The sequence below is a fragment of the Besnoitia besnoiti genome, chromosome V, assembly GCF_002563875.1.
Source record: "Besnoitia besnoiti strain Bb-Ger1 chromosome V, whole genome shotgun sequence".
NCBI lineage: Eukaryota > Apicomplexa > Conoidasida > Eucoccidiorida > Sarcocystidae > Besnoitia > Besnoitia besnoiti.
Window position 1 is genome coordinate 2,000,055 of NC_042360.1, and position 18,404 is coordinate 2,018,458.

General features: G+C 53.9%; 3 protein-coding genes across 3 annotated transcripts; 2 read left to right on the forward strand and 1 right to left on the reverse strand.

The window, feature by feature from the left end:
• Nucleotides 1-3,190: 3,190 nt before the first annotated feature.
• BESB_061060 (histone H3 centromeric CENH3) lies at nucleotides 3,191-4,578 on the forward strand (the record flags this gene model as incomplete). The annotated part of the gene is made up of 3 exons (XM_029364520.1): nucleotides 3,191-3,580; nucleotides 4,089-4,183; nucleotides 4,416-4,578. 3 exons carry the CDS (start codon nucleotides 3,191-3,193, stop codon nucleotides 4,576-4,578), a joined length of 648 nt encoding a protein of 215 aa, XP_029219228.1.
• Nucleotides 4,579-5,851: 1,273 nt separating this feature from the next.
• BESB_061070 (uncharacterized protein) lies at nucleotides 5,852-9,254 on the reverse strand (the record flags this gene model as incomplete). Its single annotated transcript, XM_029364521.1, has 4 exons — nucleotides 5,852-6,538; nucleotides 6,706-7,971; nucleotides 8,229-8,365; nucleotides 8,933-9,254. The coding sequence occupies 4 exons, from the start codon at nucleotides 9,252-9,254 to the stop codon at nucleotides 5,852-5,854; spliced, it is 2,412 nt and encodes an 803-aa protein (XP_029219229.1).
• Nucleotides 9,255-12,686: 3,432 nt separating this feature from the next.
• Nucleotides 12,687-18,085, forward strand: BESB_061080 (uncharacterized protein; the record flags this gene model as incomplete). Its single annotated transcript, XM_029364522.1, has 11 exons — nucleotides 12,687-12,889; nucleotides 13,600-13,747; nucleotides 14,119-14,166; nucleotides 14,678-14,786; nucleotides 14,992-15,087; nucleotides 15,392-15,465; nucleotides 15,939-16,131; nucleotides 16,462-16,525; nucleotides 16,842-16,984; nucleotides 17,504-17,649; nucleotides 17,957-18,085. The coding sequence occupies 11 exons, from the start codon at nucleotides 12,687-12,689 to the stop codon at nucleotides 18,083-18,085; spliced, it is 1,353 nt and encodes a 450-aa protein (XP_029219230.1).
• Nucleotides 18,086-18,404: the final 319 nt, after the last annotated feature.

Here is an 18,404-nt window from a genome sequence, read left to right on the forward strand (position 1 = left end):
AGTCGAACCATCCGCCAACTTTTCCCGTTAAGCAGCACGAGAAATCATCTGGATGCCTAGAGTCAAATAGATTCAGAGTCGTAACTCGCAGCAAAAGCCTCCAGCTTCGCGCCTGTGCGGAGGGACGTCACCTAACAAGCCAGGAAAGGCGACACGGAGCAACGACACGGTGTGTCTCAGCGGATCCCGCGACCCAAAGGCACACACTCCCGTCAACGACAAAGCCGTGGCACGTTACACACGTGTGGGTCCATACCGACAAAGATCTCCCTATTCCCTGAAACCAGCAGCCATCCCTTCAATGCAAGTGATGCGTGCATCGAAACTTAGTGAGGCTTGGGCTTCAATGGCCTCCAGTGCTGTCCACACACGGACGGACGCCATCGCTGTGGCCGAGGGTAAGAATTAGACAGAAAGCTGACAAACGACCAGCGCGGGCCACGATAGCGACGAGCCACAAGCCCTGCGCAGCAAAAGTGTTGTTTCGATAACGGTGAGCCGCAGAGTAGATTACGGAGCGAGGTGTTCCTGCAGCCGGTTATGGCAAAACAATGGCCGCAGCATCATGCCTCGAACGTCAGTGACCCCGAATTTGATTCAGTATCATGCGTCACCGCCTTCCGCACTAGCCAAACCATCCGCGGAACTCTGTGTTATAACCCTTCAGAACAGCGAATGACAAGGCGGAATGGCCTCGCATAACTCTTCTAACGCACTGCCGAGCCAGGCAGGAGTATAGATGCAAGGTATTCATGCCACCGGATCAATGCGCACCCTCAGCAGCAGTTGCTGCACCAATCCGGGGGCGCAACTGCAAGCCTGTCGAGAGAAGTGCCACAGCCTCATGAGAAAAAATATACGCATCTTTGAACCCTTCTCGCACTCAAGTCAGAGCTACAATCAACCGGAGAGGAAACCGTCAAAGAGGCAATAGGCGGCAGCCCCCCTGCTCAAGACTGGTGTTGAGGTGGTCTACGTACATCAGCAACTTCCTCGCACGTAAACGCTCCTTCTTCGTGCTGCGCTCGAACGACCGTGTTGGGATGTCAGTTGCACAGCTTCTCACCAAGCCAGACTCGATGGCACAGGCTGGCTGCAACGAACCTCAGCGTGGATGAATTGGGACACGGGCGTAACCGCCATCCTTACGTTTCAGTTCAAGTCTTTCTCACTGATAGTATACGACAAGAGACCGCAGGAAAAGAAAGCAATTCGTGATTGCCCCGCGAGTCAGCGTTGCTGCTACGACTCCCACGAGTTTCTGAGAACCACGGAAAAAAACCATTCAAACACAGCGCAGCAACATCGAGCAACGCAACCGCGGTCGTGGGATGTTCTGGTTGAACTACAGATAAAGCCGCTTGCCAGTGGCTGTTCGACGTGGAGCCTTTTCGTTGTATCTAACTCGTGTCGTGTTACCAATGGTGTGCAGTGAAAGAACTCCGCCGCGATGAATCCATAAAACAGTACGTCCCGTGCTTCAGCCTGCATGGCGTTTCAGTGCCCATATGCGTGGAAACCCGTGCTCTGAACTGGTGCAGAACAGTTCTCCACGAGCTGCCTACGTAGGATGTGTTCATGGTCTTGGGTTCATGTTCCTGGTTCGGTCAGTCGCTAACATTGCGATGCGAGCATTGGTCTCGTTTGTGTGGATCAGATTTGAGACATCCTACCCCAAGGGCAAAACGCGACTCAACTCCATTAGCCGTCAATGCCTCCAGAAGAAAAGGTACACCATGTCTAAGTACGATGCAGATGAATTTCCTACTGTCTGTTCCGTCACTATCTATCAAGGCGCTGCGCCTGGGGTTCGTGACCCAGCATTTATTACAAGAGCCTAAGTACATAGCGTCAGCGCCAAACAGTCCCCCGAACTGTACATGGTGAGCCAAAGTGAAACACGGCGTCTAGTTTACCTCTCTGAGCGGGCGATTTGACTCCCTAAGTCGCATACAGATGGTTTGGTGGCGATGGGTTGACAAGAGAGGAGTTTCTATCCTAAGGTGGCGTTTTTTCTAAGCGGAACTCAAACGGGCCGTGTCTCGATACGCAGCTTACAACGAGATGCCCACTGATCATTCATAATCATCCAAGAAAAAAGTAACCAAATTCTTTCGGTGTAGGTTTGTGCTTGTTTCATTCGTGTGGGGGGATTTATAGCAGATTTGGAAAGAGCCTTCAGAAAAGATGTGCAATGCTTCTCGTGAGCAAATCGCAGATTGCAGCCAAACGCCGCTTCGAGGAATGCATGCAGAAACGCTGGCCGTTTCGCTGTCCCATGCCAGCATCTTTTTCCCCCGCACGATGCTGGCCTTCGGAAATAAAATTAATGATGGTGCAACTTTTCGTCGGTGTTTCTATTCTCTTCTGTTTTATGTGCGTTGTTGAAACTGGTTCGAAGTGGGCCCGTTCTCAGAACCCCGTGTTGTCCTGCCTGTGGCATTGTCTTGTGCATCTTCTGGGGCACCGGCTTCGTCAAACCTTCTGTTTCCCGGAAAATTATCGACCAACAGGGACCCGTTCCTTCAGAGTAGAAGTAGTTTTTGCTGTGGTTGCATCCTGCTGCTCGGCCACGAATCGAATGCCGCGGCTCAGCCTCACACTCAGTTTTGTGCGGCCTTCTGGCTGTATTCCTCACGATTCGGGGTCGGTGCAGTGGATTTAGGGCAACCAACAGCACCGGAATTTCATGCCGTCCTGTGAAATTTCACTACGTACCAATCTTGCATCCATGAGCTTTTTCCAAGGTGCCTGTCGTGTCTGCCCTGTGACTGGTCTGCACGCGGCACGTCGTCGTATCAGCCGCAGAGTCTTTTCGCACTCTATTGCAGCCGATCAGCGTGTTTAACATCCAGGTACTCTACCGTAGATGTCTTCGGTGGAATTTTCACGGAAGTGGCGAAAGAAATACTTTTGCAAGGCAAATGTGCGCCGCGGACTCCGTATTTGCTCAGTATAAGTCGTCTTCTTCCCAGAAGTCCAGAAGCGCAGTGGTCAGCCCCCGCTGAGTGCACCCGAAGTATTGCGCCCAGTTTGAGGGCAAGGAACTACCACTTCTCCAAAGCGCGTACATTCTTTCCCAGGACGTACCCCTTGGAAGCGTGCAACCGGAGCCCAGACGATCACCACGCCTTCCGTCTTACTCGTTTTTCCTCAACCCTCAGGTCTTCATTCGCTTGCAGATGTCTCGATGGCTCGAATCAAAATAACTCCTGCACGCCGCTCAGGAGCTGCCTCGCGGCCGAAGGTGGCGATGGGCTCCGGGGGAGTCATTGGAGCGGCTCCGAAGTCTCGCGCTGCTTTCCCCCCGTCTCACGGCCGCGGAGCGCCTCTTCGCCGCCGGTCTTCGGTGGCATCTTCCGCGTCTGACGATGACTCGCCGTCATCCTCTTACTCGTCCCGCTCGCCCTCTCCCTCCCCTGACCGCGTAGCTTCGTCAGCGAGTGGAAATCCTACACAAAGGGCACGAGGTCGCGAAGGAGCGAGTGGGTCGGCACAAACCGCCCACTACCGGGGAATGCAGCCCCGCAGGCGGGCACCACCTGGAGCGAGAGTTCTTCGAGAGATCAAGAGACTTCGCGTACGTGTCGGTCGTAGGGGGAACACGCTTCGCTTCTTGTTGCTGCTCTATCTGGATCAGGGCTGGCCGTCACCCCAGGCGTGCAGCAGTACACGCAGAAATTCTGCACTCTACCTCGAATGGTGGCGGCCGGATTCTCATGGCTGGTGTCACCCAGCAACGCAGGGAGTTACGGGGGCTCGTGGCGCAGCAGCCTAGCGAAATCTTTTAGACGAGGGGCGCAGGCCGGAAATGAAGCGGTTTCGGATGAAGCGGCGTCCTCACTGCTTCGTTGTGTCGCGTGAGGCACTGTGTGTGTTTCTGGCGTTGACGCCATGTGTTCACACGCAAATGTTTCAACACCCGCGAGAAAGGAGAACCCGTGTATGCCAGTCTCCGTGTTGAAAGGAAGTTGGGCGACGGCATCTTGTCCATGACGTGTTCAAAACTACCCGGAAGCGTCATCAGTCGATTCTACTGGCTCCCCGGTCACCTGCACGCAAGATTGATCTGTGTACCTGCTTCGCAGGAGTCAACTGATCTTTTGATTCCAAGGATGCCCTTTCTTCGCCTCGTTCACGAGGTCGCTCAGGACTGCACACCTCCGTACGCCTCGCCATTCCGGTACGCTTCCACTCCCGCCCCGTTTCCGTTTTCTGTGCGTCAGAGTAGAGGATCTAAACGCTTTGTTGGGCAAGGAGGAGGTCCTTCCCGCACGGAAAAAGGATGGCGGGCTTGTATGGAACCTGTTCTCCGTTTCACAGACATTTGTTGCCGCAGCAACGACTCCTGGGCTTTCGTACGGAGTTTACATTCTCTGTGAAGTTCTTATCTCGTACGTGTGTCGGGTTTTCAGGTTTACTGCAGATGCGCTGATGGCGTTGCAGTGCGCCAGCGAGGCCTATCTTACGGGGCTGATGGAGGACTCCTACCTCTGTGCAATGCATGCAAAGCGCGTTACGCTAATGCCGAAGGACCTACATCTAGCGCAGAGACTGCGTCGCGCTTTTCCGTGCTGAAGCAGCTCGTTTTCGCTCTTAGTGTGCCCATGCCATCCTTTCCGCGACGTGAGTGTAGTTTTCCGAACGCGGGTTTACTCGCCGGTCGCTCGCGCCGCCAGTGGAGCGTCTTCGGAGCGTTTTATGTGGCTACGCAAGGCTTTGCTCGTGAATGAACCCTCCTGTTCAATCCGCATTTCAGCACTTGTCACCTTCCCAATGTAGACAGACTTTTTCGGCAACACTAGCATCCCAGGAATGAATGCCTTCCGTTTCTACTCTTGCTTGTACGGTTAAACGGACGAGGTATGTGTTCGCACCGTTCGTGACGTCTTCGAGGGTACGAGGAGTCTGTTCCTGTTTGAACTTGTATTTGGTGAGGGTGTCTGCTCGCCTTCACATTTGAGGGATTTCTTTTGAATATGTCCCAGTGATGCTCCTTCGCAGTGCTGGGAGGTGTCAGTCAACGGCAACCAAAGACTGGCAAACAATCGCTGTATGTGGCAGAAGAGTACTGAGCTCAACACCTATGGGGTCTCTCCCTCCTCTACGGCCTCTGTAAGGGAAAATGCGGATTTCTATTTTTCGGTGTGAGGAAAGAAGTCTCCTAGACTGTGGATTCTCCCGAGCAGAATCCGCACAGGCCACGTACGTTTTTGTCGCATGTTGTCAAGCCATCAAGAATCGTTATCGGAAGAAACGATTTTGACAGAACTATACACGTTGAACGTTAGCAAATTGTTTTAGCAGACTCATGATAGCTACAGGAATGGTGGCCTCCGTTTCAGAGGACTTCTGGTGCGAAGCGTTAGCCCAAACTCTCTTTCGTACTGTGGTTTTCTTTTCGTTGCAACCCCAAAGGGATGCGACGACTCTGGCGCTGCCGAATTCTGAGGGCCTCGTCTGAACTCCCTGGATAGGTCGAGTCCCAGTCATCCTGTGAGACTGTGAGACGAGTTCCCCCCGCCCTCCTCCTCATGCGAGACTCGCGATGTATGGTGTTACAAGTCACAGTGCTCACAGAGAGTGCATGTCATGCGATCAGTTATAGCTACTGCACCGTTGTGGCCCAAAACAAGTCACACTCGCAAAAAACCCCACCAAAATCTGCTACTGTCGCCAGTACCACAGAGGAGCACAAGCCGTCCACGGTATTATTAGACTGTAAGAAGATTCAAGTCACAGCCAATGCACCTCGGCTCCACTGAGCTGCAATGATTCTGTTCAGCCTCTGTGTTGGAGGGGTGTCTCCGTTCGTCCCGGACAATGATTGGAATGGCGTGTCGAAGTTGTCTCATAGAGCGGGGAGTCGTGGATGTATGTGGAAAGGGTTTTTGTCATCATCACCATAGAGCCATACCACACGAGCAGACGGGCTTATGCCGACCGCGGCGTTTTGTTCTGAAGGAGCGACAGCCGTTCCGGAGCTGCCAGGATGGCGTGTGTAACTGTCGGCTTCCCCGTCCGCTTTCCATGCACGTCTTCGCTTGTCCCCCGGACGGCGCTGCATGTTGTTCGTGGAGTCAACTGCGGCATCGTTTTCCATACCTGACTTCCCGCTAAGGTCACCAAGAAGGGGGAACGCTCCTGCAGCCTTTTCTCTAGAGTTGGTTCTCGAGGATTTGCGGGAGGACCGCGTTTCGTCCGCCTGGAGGTATCCTCCTATGGATGACAGCGTGTGCTCTGTTAGGTCTGCATCCAGCTGCTGAATACGGTTGTCGGTGTCAGCCCTTTGCCGGTCTCCTCTTTCCCGTTCCTGTCGCGCCTGTTTCTGGCCCTTCTTCTGCGCTCTGTGCTGTTGGGTACGCTCGACTTTCTCTTTTAGGACAGGTGGCAGAGAGGAGGCACGAAGACGAGTTCCGATTTCCTCGCATTCAGGCAGGGGATCACCCGTCGCAAGGGCAGCGCGACGTAGCTCCTCCGCGTAACTTGTGGCAGTGAAATTCTCAATCAATCGGGCAACGCGCTGTTCCTGGCGCTCCTGAAACACAGCGTTCGCACCGCTTTCGCATGAACTCTCAGGAAAACCGTTCCGATTCCAGCACGCAATGTGAATAAGTAGAAGCGTGGCGGTACTCCCGCCTAAGGTGGAAGCTGGTGCTGAACTCCACCAACTGCATATAGGCGTCCATTGATACAGAAACCTACCCTTTTCAAGCGATCCGTTTCTTGTTTGGCAAGCTCCTCTTTTGACGGGGACTTCGGCTGCTCTTTTCCCCCCTGGTACTTCGCCAGCTGGTCTGGTGATAGCCTCGCTGACTGAATGCCTGTCTGGAATTGGCGCACACCCTCAAGAATGAAGGCGGCGCTCTTATTTTCAACAGCGCTTTCCAAAGCTTTTCGGTCATCCTTCACTGGTTCAAAGTGTACCTCAGGCTGTCTACTCTCGTCTTCACCCGCGTGCGTGTGCTGCTCGTCATCAGGTTTAACGGTACCTTGCAGCGGCATTTCACGTGAGTTCAATAATGGATGTCGCTGTGCCTCTCGCCGCGGAGCGGAATAGGCGTGTTCTTTGGTAAGATACCGGTGATAGTGGAAATGCATGTCATTCACGCCCTCCACACGATCAACCAAACCGACGTCCTGTGGTGTGCGTGACAGCTGTCCTCTTGCGCCCTCGCGTCCTCTGGGATGTTCACCGCATGGAAGCACGGCCGACAAGGGATTGCCGAGTAGATGGGACCCATTGACTAATACATCCTGTGTCCTTTTTCGCTTCTGTAGCATCGAAGCTTCCGGCAGATCCGGCGGAAACTCACGGTTTGGTGAGCCAGGACGTCCAAAGTTCACTCCTAGAGTGACTTTGTCCACGAGGCTGCGAAGAGGAGCTGCATTCCGCGCGTCCAAGTTTGGCTGTCCTGCGATTACAATCTTAGAGGAGGAGCTGTCGTATCGGGTCGCGGCAGAAGGAGGAACAAGACTGCCCGTAGGTCTTCTCGTCATCGACGCCTCTGACATCGGGGTTTGATGCTGTCGGCCCTGAGCGGTGCGCCTGGCAAACCTCAGAATTGTGCGTGCTTCATCGGCACTTGATATCCGGGTATGTTGTTCCTCTACTTTGCCTTCCTTCTCTCGCTGTAGAGCCATTTGCTTCTTAAACTCCTCTATCGGGTTCTCTGAATGATCTTCAGTCAAGTCAAAGTAAACAGGCTGGTCATATGGATTGAACCGGCGCTTCGTCTGTTCCAAGCGCGCTGCCAGTTCCATGCTACGCCTCTTCTCCTCTTCCTCTTCTTTTCTTCTTTTGTAATTCCGAAGCTCCAGCAGGGAGGGAGGAGCCTGCGTGGTTGTCGTCGTGGGGGTGGCCACACAGTAGAGATTATCAGGTGACAGAATACAGGGAAGTCCGGTCCTAAGGTTCACGAATCCCGCAGAGTCTTCGGGCGCACGCGACGCAGCTACTGTGCGAGCTTCCTGTAGTATCCGCAACATGCCGCAACGCAAAGCGCAAACCAGTCCTGTGGCTCCACTGTGGCACACCCAGCAGCACACCTGAGGCTTTGCTCTTGCTGCCACCGGTAAGGGCGACTACTGATCAAAATGGGATTGTATTGCTGACGATCCATGCAGCTGCTGACTCTCGGTTTGGTTACCTCATTTTTCACCCATCACACTGTATCGTATCATCCGCGCGGCAGCAGCCTCCCCGGCGCACAATGTTGCAGACGAACCTCTCCAATACCCCTTATTGCTTGGCTCAGGCCGATTGTGTCACCACCTGCTTGCTCCACAACTTGCCCAAGCATTATCGCTCCCTTGGTCAAAGCCTCCAGCGTCTCAGCATCCATCGAATTGAGAAGTTGGGTTCCTGATGAGGAAGAAGAACGCCGTGATGTCCAGAGACAGAGCTCGACAGGGAATTGTCAGCGGGCATGCCGGAATGCCGTGCGACCCCCGCGTACGGTCACTACAAATGCCGACGACGACAGAAGAACCGGTAAACTCTGCAGTCCACAAGGCTGGGAAGCTGTTCGTGCTACTCCCGCAAGCCGTACAATTACGTACGAATGGCACCTCCATCCCAGAGAATGATATGTGTGACAGCACCAGTCGGTGCGAAGCCGCCGAAACAAGGATGATGATGGCGGTGAACAAATCGTGATCCTCCGATCCCATTTACTTTGTTTGCTCCTACAGGTTCGCGCTCGAAGAGGTCAGAGCACCCGAATGTGTGACACTGGATGCTTCCCTGTGGCCTCTTCCTCATTCGCATGCTGGGGTACGGTAAGTAGCTTACAGTGCCTACTATGGCTGCATCAGCAGTAAAGACACTCAACGATTCCCTCTTGAAGGAGAGGGAATATGTTTATGTAAGAATTTAATAGTACGGATGCAGGGCTGCACGCTTCTACTGCAGGGCCCCCTCATGACTTACGTCTTGCAATCAGTGAACCCAGCACGTCTTTCTGCCCGTCCTTGTTCAAGTCGTAGAAGGCCTTGGGCTCATACTTCACCATATTAAAGTCCTCCGCTCTCACAGGCTCGAGAACGTAACCTCCCAAGAGAATCCCCTCTTCGGGAGGAGGCGGTGCAAGCATGAGGTCGTCAAAGGTTTTAATTGTATGGTGTGGGTGCAGCCTCTTCACCTGCCAACCCTGCAAATGCTCCAGCTCCTTTTTCAGTCTCTGATCCTCTCGATATTCCGCCAAGAGGTCTTCGTATTCGTCTGGAACGGAAAGGGCAAAAACTCCGTGCATTTGAATGTGGGGCAGACTCAGTCACCCCGTCAGGCGTTGGGTGACGACCACCGGAATTTCACTTACTTATAATATTCAGCGAACCCACTCTTGTTTTATGGGGGACACTGGAGAAGCGGCTTCGCCTTGTTAACCTTCGCCTTGGTAGCCTCCTTTCCAGAGTGACCGATAACTTCCAAGCATTTTCATCTGGCAATGCAGGCCCCCCGCCACTCCTAGAGTCTACGGGGGACATGCGCCGGGATGCGGTACCCATGGTGTGGACATAAAAACCCGTTTGTGTAGCTTCATGAGATTTATCGGCTTGTGCCATATCGGCTTGTGTCCTACTCCACGACTGCGAAGAAGATAAGCGCTTAAGTGCACGGTTCCCTCGTAGGAAGTAGGACCAGACTCCGAATAGTGTTGTTTCAACTGGACTGTCGCCACCGACCATACCAAGGACTCGAAGCAAAGCCGGTGCGCCTGCAACAAACACATCCGACACACATTCAGGCTGTTGGCTTGGCATAAGGAACCCACCGTAGTATCTGTGAGAAATCGTACATTACAGAAAAGGAACTGCCACTTCGTATATTCTGCACGACTCGACCTCGGGAGGCCTTGGACATTGAACCTGCGGATTTGAAAGTTTCCGTAACAGCACCTCCCCCATTCTGATGGATGCAGTCCTCCGGGTCTCGCAAGCGTGGAAGCCGAAACACTTCTCCCGAGTCGCCACAAAGTAGAGCGCGGCTGCCCAGCGCTCTGAAATGACGCTAGAACACAACGCGTTTTCCCTGACGCTCTTAGCCTTTTCACTGTAGTACATGAACTGTCCGGGTGAATCCCAATAAATTGTATGCCGGCTACGCGGTGGAGACTGTGATGAGATTTGGGTTCCTCACCTTCGGCCGAGCTCCTATATCCCGGCGACAGGCTACTACGCACCTTGAGCGCTATGTCGGGACACAGGCTAGCCACAATTACAAGACAGACAAATAGACAGCACACCATTTCATGAAGGAGAGACAAACGACGATTGACGCGTTGACAAAAACATTGGCATTGCGAACTGTAGAGAATCCATTTTGTAAATATTATGCCTAGCTATAACAGGGCCGCTTGGGAACCCCGGAGCCTCAACCATCGCTAGGTGCACGCTCCTGCCTATTTATGGCCTACTAGACACTGTCCAGAAGTATGGCGGACACACGGCAGACAACTAGAAACTTGCAGTCACACCCTTTTCTTCCCTGTTTCCACTCGAACTGCAGTACTACAGTCAGAAGCTGGTTCAAGAGAGACCGCGATGTTGAACTGTAAACCGATTCCAACTTGTCTACTGTGGCTGTCGCCCATGCAAGTACATGCCACCATCGTGAATCCATATACGAGCGGGGATGGAGTTCCAAAAAAAGCACGCTGTACAACCATTTCCCGCCAGGATGTTGTCGGGGTAGCCGCTTCAGAGTTTGGGACAGCCTAAACACAGCCAACTGCCTATACTGGCAGAGCCCTTCCGTCTCTACGTGACGCCCCTCCACTAGCTGTAAACTGCATCCTTGTGGGCAGTAAGGCAAAGTGTCGGGAGGTACAGCTGCTGCGCCGGTCTCCCCATCAACTGTAAGGCATATACTTTATTCCACGACGGTGCAGGCTTCCACAAGTATATTCCTCTTACCGGGACTCTAGGGTGGGGTGGGATGCTCGGCTAACTAGACCTAAGAATGTGCCAGCGACCCGCCACAGTATTAGGAGCTCCGCGGACTTCTCTCCGCATGGGAAGGACGATACTACAACGGGAATAAAGTCAGTGCTGAACATTGGTCATGAAACATGCTGTTTTCCTTCCTCTGTATGGATGTGTGCATGTTTCGCCCGCTATTTCCGTTCAAACTCTACGTGGTTGGCGGAGAGCCGCCTTGTTCCTGAGAATAATGGGAGCGTCCCTCATCGATGCGAGCTGTCTGCATGAGGAGGGCAAATTTTTGAGTAAAGGAGACAGTTTTCAAAGGTTAGAGGAAATAATATGAGACGTTCACCTATCAACCGCAATTTCTACTCATGCAAACTCCAAGCTGCGCTTTTGCATGCATGCTTGATTTGTGCATGTGCCAGATGTAGTCTCGCAGAAGACGTCTCGCGGAACTCTGCCGCTACTGCTCACACGTTGTTTTCCAAAATATTGCCTCGCTAGCCAGGGGCGTCACACGAAGAAGTGACAGTCCCATTTCTGACCAGATCTCCTCTTTTTCGTCTTCCATCTCACATTCCCTGCGCTGGGGGACTCCGCTCGTACGGGCCGTCTCCTCGCGCAGACGAGATTTACTGGCGCCCACCTGCCGTGAGCATGGCTCTCTCTCTGCATCGTGTCAAAGATCCACAGCTTCTAAAGTGGTCATGCCATTTGTGATGATGCGGCATGCCTCACTTTCCCTCTTTCTCCGCGGAACTCGCATGTTCCTCTCCTGACGCAGATTGCTTTGTACCCGAGGAAGGCTGATGGCTGGCGACGACTCCGGGCCCTGAGTATATATCGTCAGGCCCCACAGGTCTTACACAGACGCTGTACGGTACCTGCGAACTCGTGGGAAGATCCGTGAGGCGTCGGACCTGTCCAGCAAGACGGCGTTCGAGGCGAAGACCCGCTCTTGGGGCGTCGCACGCCGCGCCCCAGGCTGAGTTTCCCGTTCCACAGGGCCGGCTTGCACAACTCTCGTCCGGCGGCACTACGCAAGCACTTCGCAGCAGCTGTCCGTTCCCCTGCCCCGCGCCGGTCTGCTTGATTGTCTCACTTTGAAACAACTGTGCACAGATCGTTCAGTTTTCCACGCCGTCAGCCCCTCGAAAATGCTACCACAAAAACTGCCGCCTCTCTCCGTCCTCTTGCAAAGTCTGTATCGTCCTGCACTGCGACGTGCCGGCAGAGGCGATTCGGTCTCCCTTTCGCAGCACTCGTTTGCTCGTTTTTTCTTGCGGCCTCTTGCGCCTGCGCTCCGCTGTCCGTAGTTCCAACGATTCTCACGCCGTGCCTCCCCGGCTCCTTTTTGCCTCACTCACTGCGTCTTTCGAGTCTGTTCCTCGCCCTCCCGCTGCTGTGCGTTCACTCCTAATCGCCGCGAAACGGGCTCTCTGCATCTTCAGGGAGCGGCTGCAGGCTTGGCGTTCTCAACACCCCTGAGTCCGGTTCCGAGCCCTTCCTCCTGACCACGCGCACTCGTGTCCCTCACCACGCCGTTTCCGCCTCCCCTGCAGACGCGGACGACAGCCGCCGTCTGTCCCTTCGGCGCCTCGCCGGGGCTTCGATTCCTCCCGCCCCCGCCCCTACCCCCTCTCCTGCGTGCCAGAGCGACTGGAGTTTCTTGCCGCGGGCTCGAAGGCGGACTTTAAGGCCCCGCGCACGCGAGCCGCCGAGACGCGCGCCTCTTTAGGCCAGCTGACCTCCAGAAGATGCCCGCCTCGCCTCTTCCCTATCCGTCTGTGCCGCGCGCGGCCCTGGTCGCCGCGCGTTTTCTGCGCCCGCCAGGCCGCTTCAAGCGCGCAGAGCTCCGCGAGCACCCGCGGAGCAAAACTGGAGCCTTCGCGAACCTCGTCAAGACGGCAGTTCGCCTGCGAGAGAAGGCTCGGGCGTTCTCCCTTGTCCCGCCTCCGAGGTGCGTTTCCAGTCAAAAGTCGTTTCCACTCGTTCATTCGTCAATCGTCTCTCTAGTATTGTAGAGGAAGAGTTTCAATACTTGAAACAGCGTTCTTTGCGATTCGGGAGGCGCATCTCGGAAGGAAGCAGGTGCCGCAGAGGGTCTCCGCGGACGGCACGCAGCCTTGGGGCGTGGCAAAATAACTCCACTTCATCTCCCGGATGAACGCGTTTTACATGAATTTCTGTTGCTTTTGCAGTAAATGTTTTAGGGCCCTTCATGTTTGGTGCGTATAACTAAAATTGAGGACACGGGCCAAGGTCGGGTACCGGAGCATCGGAGCGAAAACCTGCATTTCCTGGAGCTGCACTTCAGCTGTTTCCTTCTCTTTACTTCTCTCGTCTCGCCGGCCTCGCCCCTCTTCGGCTTGCTTCCATGCGGTGACGCAGACTTGCCTTGCATTTTATGTTTAAGCGTCTCCACGTTTCATGTGTTACTCCATCGCTCTGCCCGTCTGCTCAGAAGGGCCATCTGGCAGATGGCACGGGTTGCAGGCCATTCTGCGTCGCACTTTTTCCGTTGTCTGATTCCCTTGGCGTCTCTCGAGAGGCGTGGTGCGCCGCCATCCTCGCCCTTTCTGTGCGCGAGGAGCCCTCGGGGGCGCGAGGCCGCTCCGACGGGAGTTGGAAGCCTTCGCGTGCGTGGATTCTGTGTCAACTTTCTTGCAGGCTGATTCCCGTTCCTCTGCCTCCGCGGAAGAAGCACCTCGAGTCCGTCCGCGGCGTGCCGACAGTGTCATCCGAAGTCCTGGCGCGGCGCCTCCACTTTCTCTTGGGGCCCGCAGCCATTGAGCAGCAGAAGGCTGCGAAAATGCAGGTGAGTCTTCGCGCTGATTGGCGGCGAGGCTCCGCGAGAGGGAGCGTGCGGAAGTGATTCCGTGACTTGGATCTTTCTGGGTGTGGCATTCGACATCTCTCGACATATCTGTGCGGCGCTTGTGTGGCCCTGAGACACCAGGCAAAATCCACGCTTTCGCTAGAATTCAGTCGCGCGTCGTAGCCCTCCAAGAAATGGTGACTTCCCACAAATCCAGTCTAGAGTCCCGACAATGACGCGCCTCTCGCGGCGGTTGGTCTGCTGCTGAGAGGCGAGCACGGCCGGCGGCGCAGCCCGCGCACAAACAGAGGAGAACGCTCTCTAGGCTCTGCTTGCATGGGGCTGGCATCGCTTGTTTCATTTTTTTGCAGAGAGGCCTCACGCCCTACCAGACGGAGCTCTTCATGTGGGAACGCCAGGTACTGACAAGCTTCGTTTGCGTCCTCACTCTGATTTCTTCCGCACAGCGGCCTCTTCGTCGAGCGCAGTTTGCATCGCACTCGCGCGACTGTCGATGAAAGAGCTTCTGGCGCTTCTCGTATGGGGATCTGGGTGTGGGCTATGGCAAGGTCGTCTGCGGAAAGAGACATCCGCCGGACAGATGTGCCCCTCGTCGTCCCAAGTCTGCTCATACATTCCTGTATGCGTAGATGTATTCCACGTGCGCGTAAATAGGCAGCTTGAGCACGCACAAACTTGCGAGACGCGAGGAAGTTGACCCGGGGCGCACCGCGCGGCAGCTGACGACGATGGACAGCGGCGGCATACTTTGCGTGACCGATTCTTCAGCCTTGCTCCTGTCGTCTACGCATTCACGAATTCGTACATATTTACATATATATGTGTGTGGATGTATGGCAACGATATACTCGCGCTGAGGAAAGGAGACTGGCGGTCGCGCTGTCTGACTGGCTTCGGTGTGCTTCACAGATGCGAGAGATTCGCAAGATTTACCGGGCGCAGTATCTTCAGAGACTCGCTGAGGTCACTGAAGAAGAGCGCCAGAAGCAGCTCCAGCTGTATCTCCAGGAGAAACGAGGTGAGATTCAGAAGCGAAGGGAAGGGCTCTACGGGCGGGACTTGCTGCAGTACGGTGTGAGTCGTCGCTTGCACCGTCAAGTCATCCTGCAAGCACCGCACTGTGAGAGAATGACATCGTCTCTGAACTTTGTTTGGCCCTCCGTTTTCCAGGCTTTCAAAACACCCTGCATCTCCCATTTTTCCACTTGCTGTGTTTGCCTCAGAACGCCGAATGCGGCGAGAGGAGCAGCTGCAGCGGATGTACGACGACAAGAAGAGGAAGGCCGTCTTAAAGGACCGCATTCGCATCGAGAAGAAAGGTACGAACAAGAGCTTTGAACCGTCGCGCCTCCCCAGGGCCTACTTGAAGGTGACATCCACTTGTTGACTGTGCCTGTGTGTAGCGTAGACGCGACATGCTACACGTATATATATATATATATATATATAGTATATATATATATATATTTGACTTTCTGAGCGTATATTGGGGCCATGTAGATCTTTGTAGGCCGATGCTGACGATGGACAGTATATTCGTGTGTACGCGTTTAGTTGACATGGAGAATTGGCGTTCAGTCGATTCACACGGTTAGTTGCTTCTCGGTTTTCTTTCTGCCTCAGTCACCCAGTCCCTCCAGACGGCCCGCGTGTCGCGGCGAAAGATCGCCCACATCCTCTGGCTCAAGAAACTTCAGGTGAGAAAGCGAGTTCTTGCCTTGCTCTCGCATGGAATCGTGGCATTCCTCATCTGCCATCGGAGCTTCCTCCAGCTGGGGGCTCTGTTGACTGGATCAGGCTTTGGCGGCCTAAGTGACGCAAGTGCATGCATGAGTTAATGGGGTCGAATCATAGATTTATACACAAGCATGCGTACCGACACACATGTAGATAGATAGGTAAGTAGGTAAATAAGTGAATACAGGCGCCTCCTGTGGGATCTGGCGGTGGAAATCGGCCTCACTCTGAGTTTTTGTTTCGGTTCATGTCGCGTTTTCTGTCTTCGTTCGAACTTCTCCGGCTTGTGCCTCTTTCCGTTCAACCGCTACGTGTTTGTCTGCATAGGGGGGTAGACCTTTTCACGCTGATATGGAGCCGTAGATCTCGATTCATGTAGGAACTCGATGGCGTTTTACGTTGTTCGTGGCATTTATATGTTTGCTTCCTTCAGGACTCTTCTGATTTCATGCAAGAACAAGAGGAGGCTGCGAAGGGCATCGCGGCAGTGGCGCAGGCTCGCGCATGCGAGACTGGCGAAGACGAGGAAGAGATTCTCGCAACAGAGATGGCGAAGCTGAAGGAAAATGCCTTCGAAAACATGCCCTCGCGCAACATCTCGGTCCCCGATCTCCTCGCTCAACTCGGTAGGTGTAAACACGGGCAATCCCACAGGTTGCCCAACACAGAAATTAATGTCCACATACACTCGAAAGGAGGATTTTTCTCCTCTACCAAGAGCGCGCACGTCCGACGAGGTTGCTTGTGGAGCACGACAAAGTCAAGCATAGAACGCGACTAACGAAATTATGGCATCTGCGTCTCGGAACGTCGAAATCATCTCCCACGTCATCGGCAGCGCCTCAGAAAATCTGGCCCGTCAGAATCCGAATGCGGATAGGGGGGACGGGGGGGGGGGGGGGTTTAGGTTTAAGATATTTTCATGCGTGACGCGGTGTCATGACTGGTTGTTTCAGGTTTCAATGACGAGAAAGTCAAGTCAATCAAGAAGAAAATTACTGGCACAGACAACGTATTCCGGTACGTCGCGCGCCGCGGCCGGCGTCGTTGGTCCTGCGGACCTTCTTCGGCGTTTTTGATAGGCTGAAAATCGCGACAGCTTCACATGTGTAGATGCATATATACTCAGCACGTGTGTCGACTCGCAATATAACAAGCATCTGCATCTGTGCTTGGTATACTGGAAAAAAATATTCGTCTATCTAGATGGAGGTATTGATTCTATGAAGATATGTATGCCTGCTTTTCGTGTTTTACACGTGAAGGGGGGGGCCGCGAGCATGTCCACGCACGGCTGTCTCTTTTTCCCCAACTCGCCTGCGACATTTATTTCCAGACACATCATGGAGGACTCGTTCGCGGTGCTTCCCGAGGACGGCCCCGAGTACGAGGAGGAGGGGGGCGGTGCGGCAAAGAGTCAGAGCGCGCGGCTTCTCACCGAGCGCCAGCGGGCTGTGCTGACTTATGCAGGATTTACAGGTCAGCGGGACGCAGTTCCAGTCTCCGCGTCGATGTTGAGATCCATCTAATGCTCCTCGCAACTTTCTTGTCGCTTAGGCCTGCGTGTGCAGTTCCGCACACCTCTGCCCGTACACCTCGTCGCGGTTGCTCCAGATTTCTCGCGCGGATAGTTCTTCTTAAGCGCGTGTGGCGAGCTGTGTCTTTTTGAATCCAGTTCCAGGGTCCCGACGTCCCATCAATACGTGGATATGACTGTTTAGTATTATATGTATCATATATAGTATATCCATATATACAGCCTGTGTGCCTCCCGCGTGTGTTGGGGGCATCCATACGTCCTGTTCACCGTTGTGGTGTCTCTGGCGCAGATAGATTCGCCTCTGCGACTTTGGTTCCTTCTGAGTTCCTCCGCTTCTATTGTCCTTCATATCTGCTCTCCGTGCCGCTGGACTGGGCGCGCTTCGGGTCGCCCTGTCTTTTTTGTTTGCCGTCGAAGCGACGAATGTCTCTCCTTTTGTGAGTGTCTGCATTTCCCAGAGGCGGAGAAGCTGCGTTTGCTGGACGAGAAAATCGCGATGCTGAATAAAAAACTCGACGAAGACTACGAGCTCAGAGGCGCGCCGCAGAACCTGATGTACTTGCAGCTGCGCGACCACCTGCAGGCGGCGAAAATCGCTTTCCATGTGAGGCTGCGAGCTTCGGGGCCTCTGCTTACCCTAGATGCGAGAGAGTCATGCGCGCAGCGTCTTTCTAATTGTGCAAACAGAAGCAGAAATGAGTCTGGTAGTCTATGAAGGCAAAGACAAACGCATGTGTCTCCACACGTATTGGCGTCGGCGCGTATCGTAGCCACATGCGTGCGCACTGTTGGACGAATGGAATCGCGGCTTTGCGGTTTTCCATGCACGGAAAGCATTTGCATCGACAACAACGGCTCGCTAGGTGTTTAACGAAAAGACGAAATGTGCGTTTTGCGGTTTTGCACCACAGGAGAAGCTGTACGTACGAGAGACGCAGAAGCGCCTTCACGAGCAGCAAGAGAAAAGAGAGTCTTCCGCCTCAGGTAAGCCAGTTGGCCCTGCCGCTGAGGACGTCAATGCATGTCAGGCAGATGGATGAATATACAAAGTTACAAGCTATATATAATATATATATCCAGTATACAAGATATGTAGCACGAACTATGCTCCCTCATGTCCGTGAGGCAACTTGAGCATGATGCGCCTTGCTTGCCCGTATATGGGCTCTGGCGGTTATATTGGTGGCGTGCAGGTTGGAAGACAGTTTTGCTGCTTCACCTTGTGTACCCGCCCGTTCTTTCTTCTCTCCCTTTTTGTTTCGATTTCTTGATTGCATTTTCCGCGATTCGGGCACACGTTATTCGAGAGAACAGAACTTTTATATTATATTGTTTATTTCTTCTACTAAAGCTTTAGTT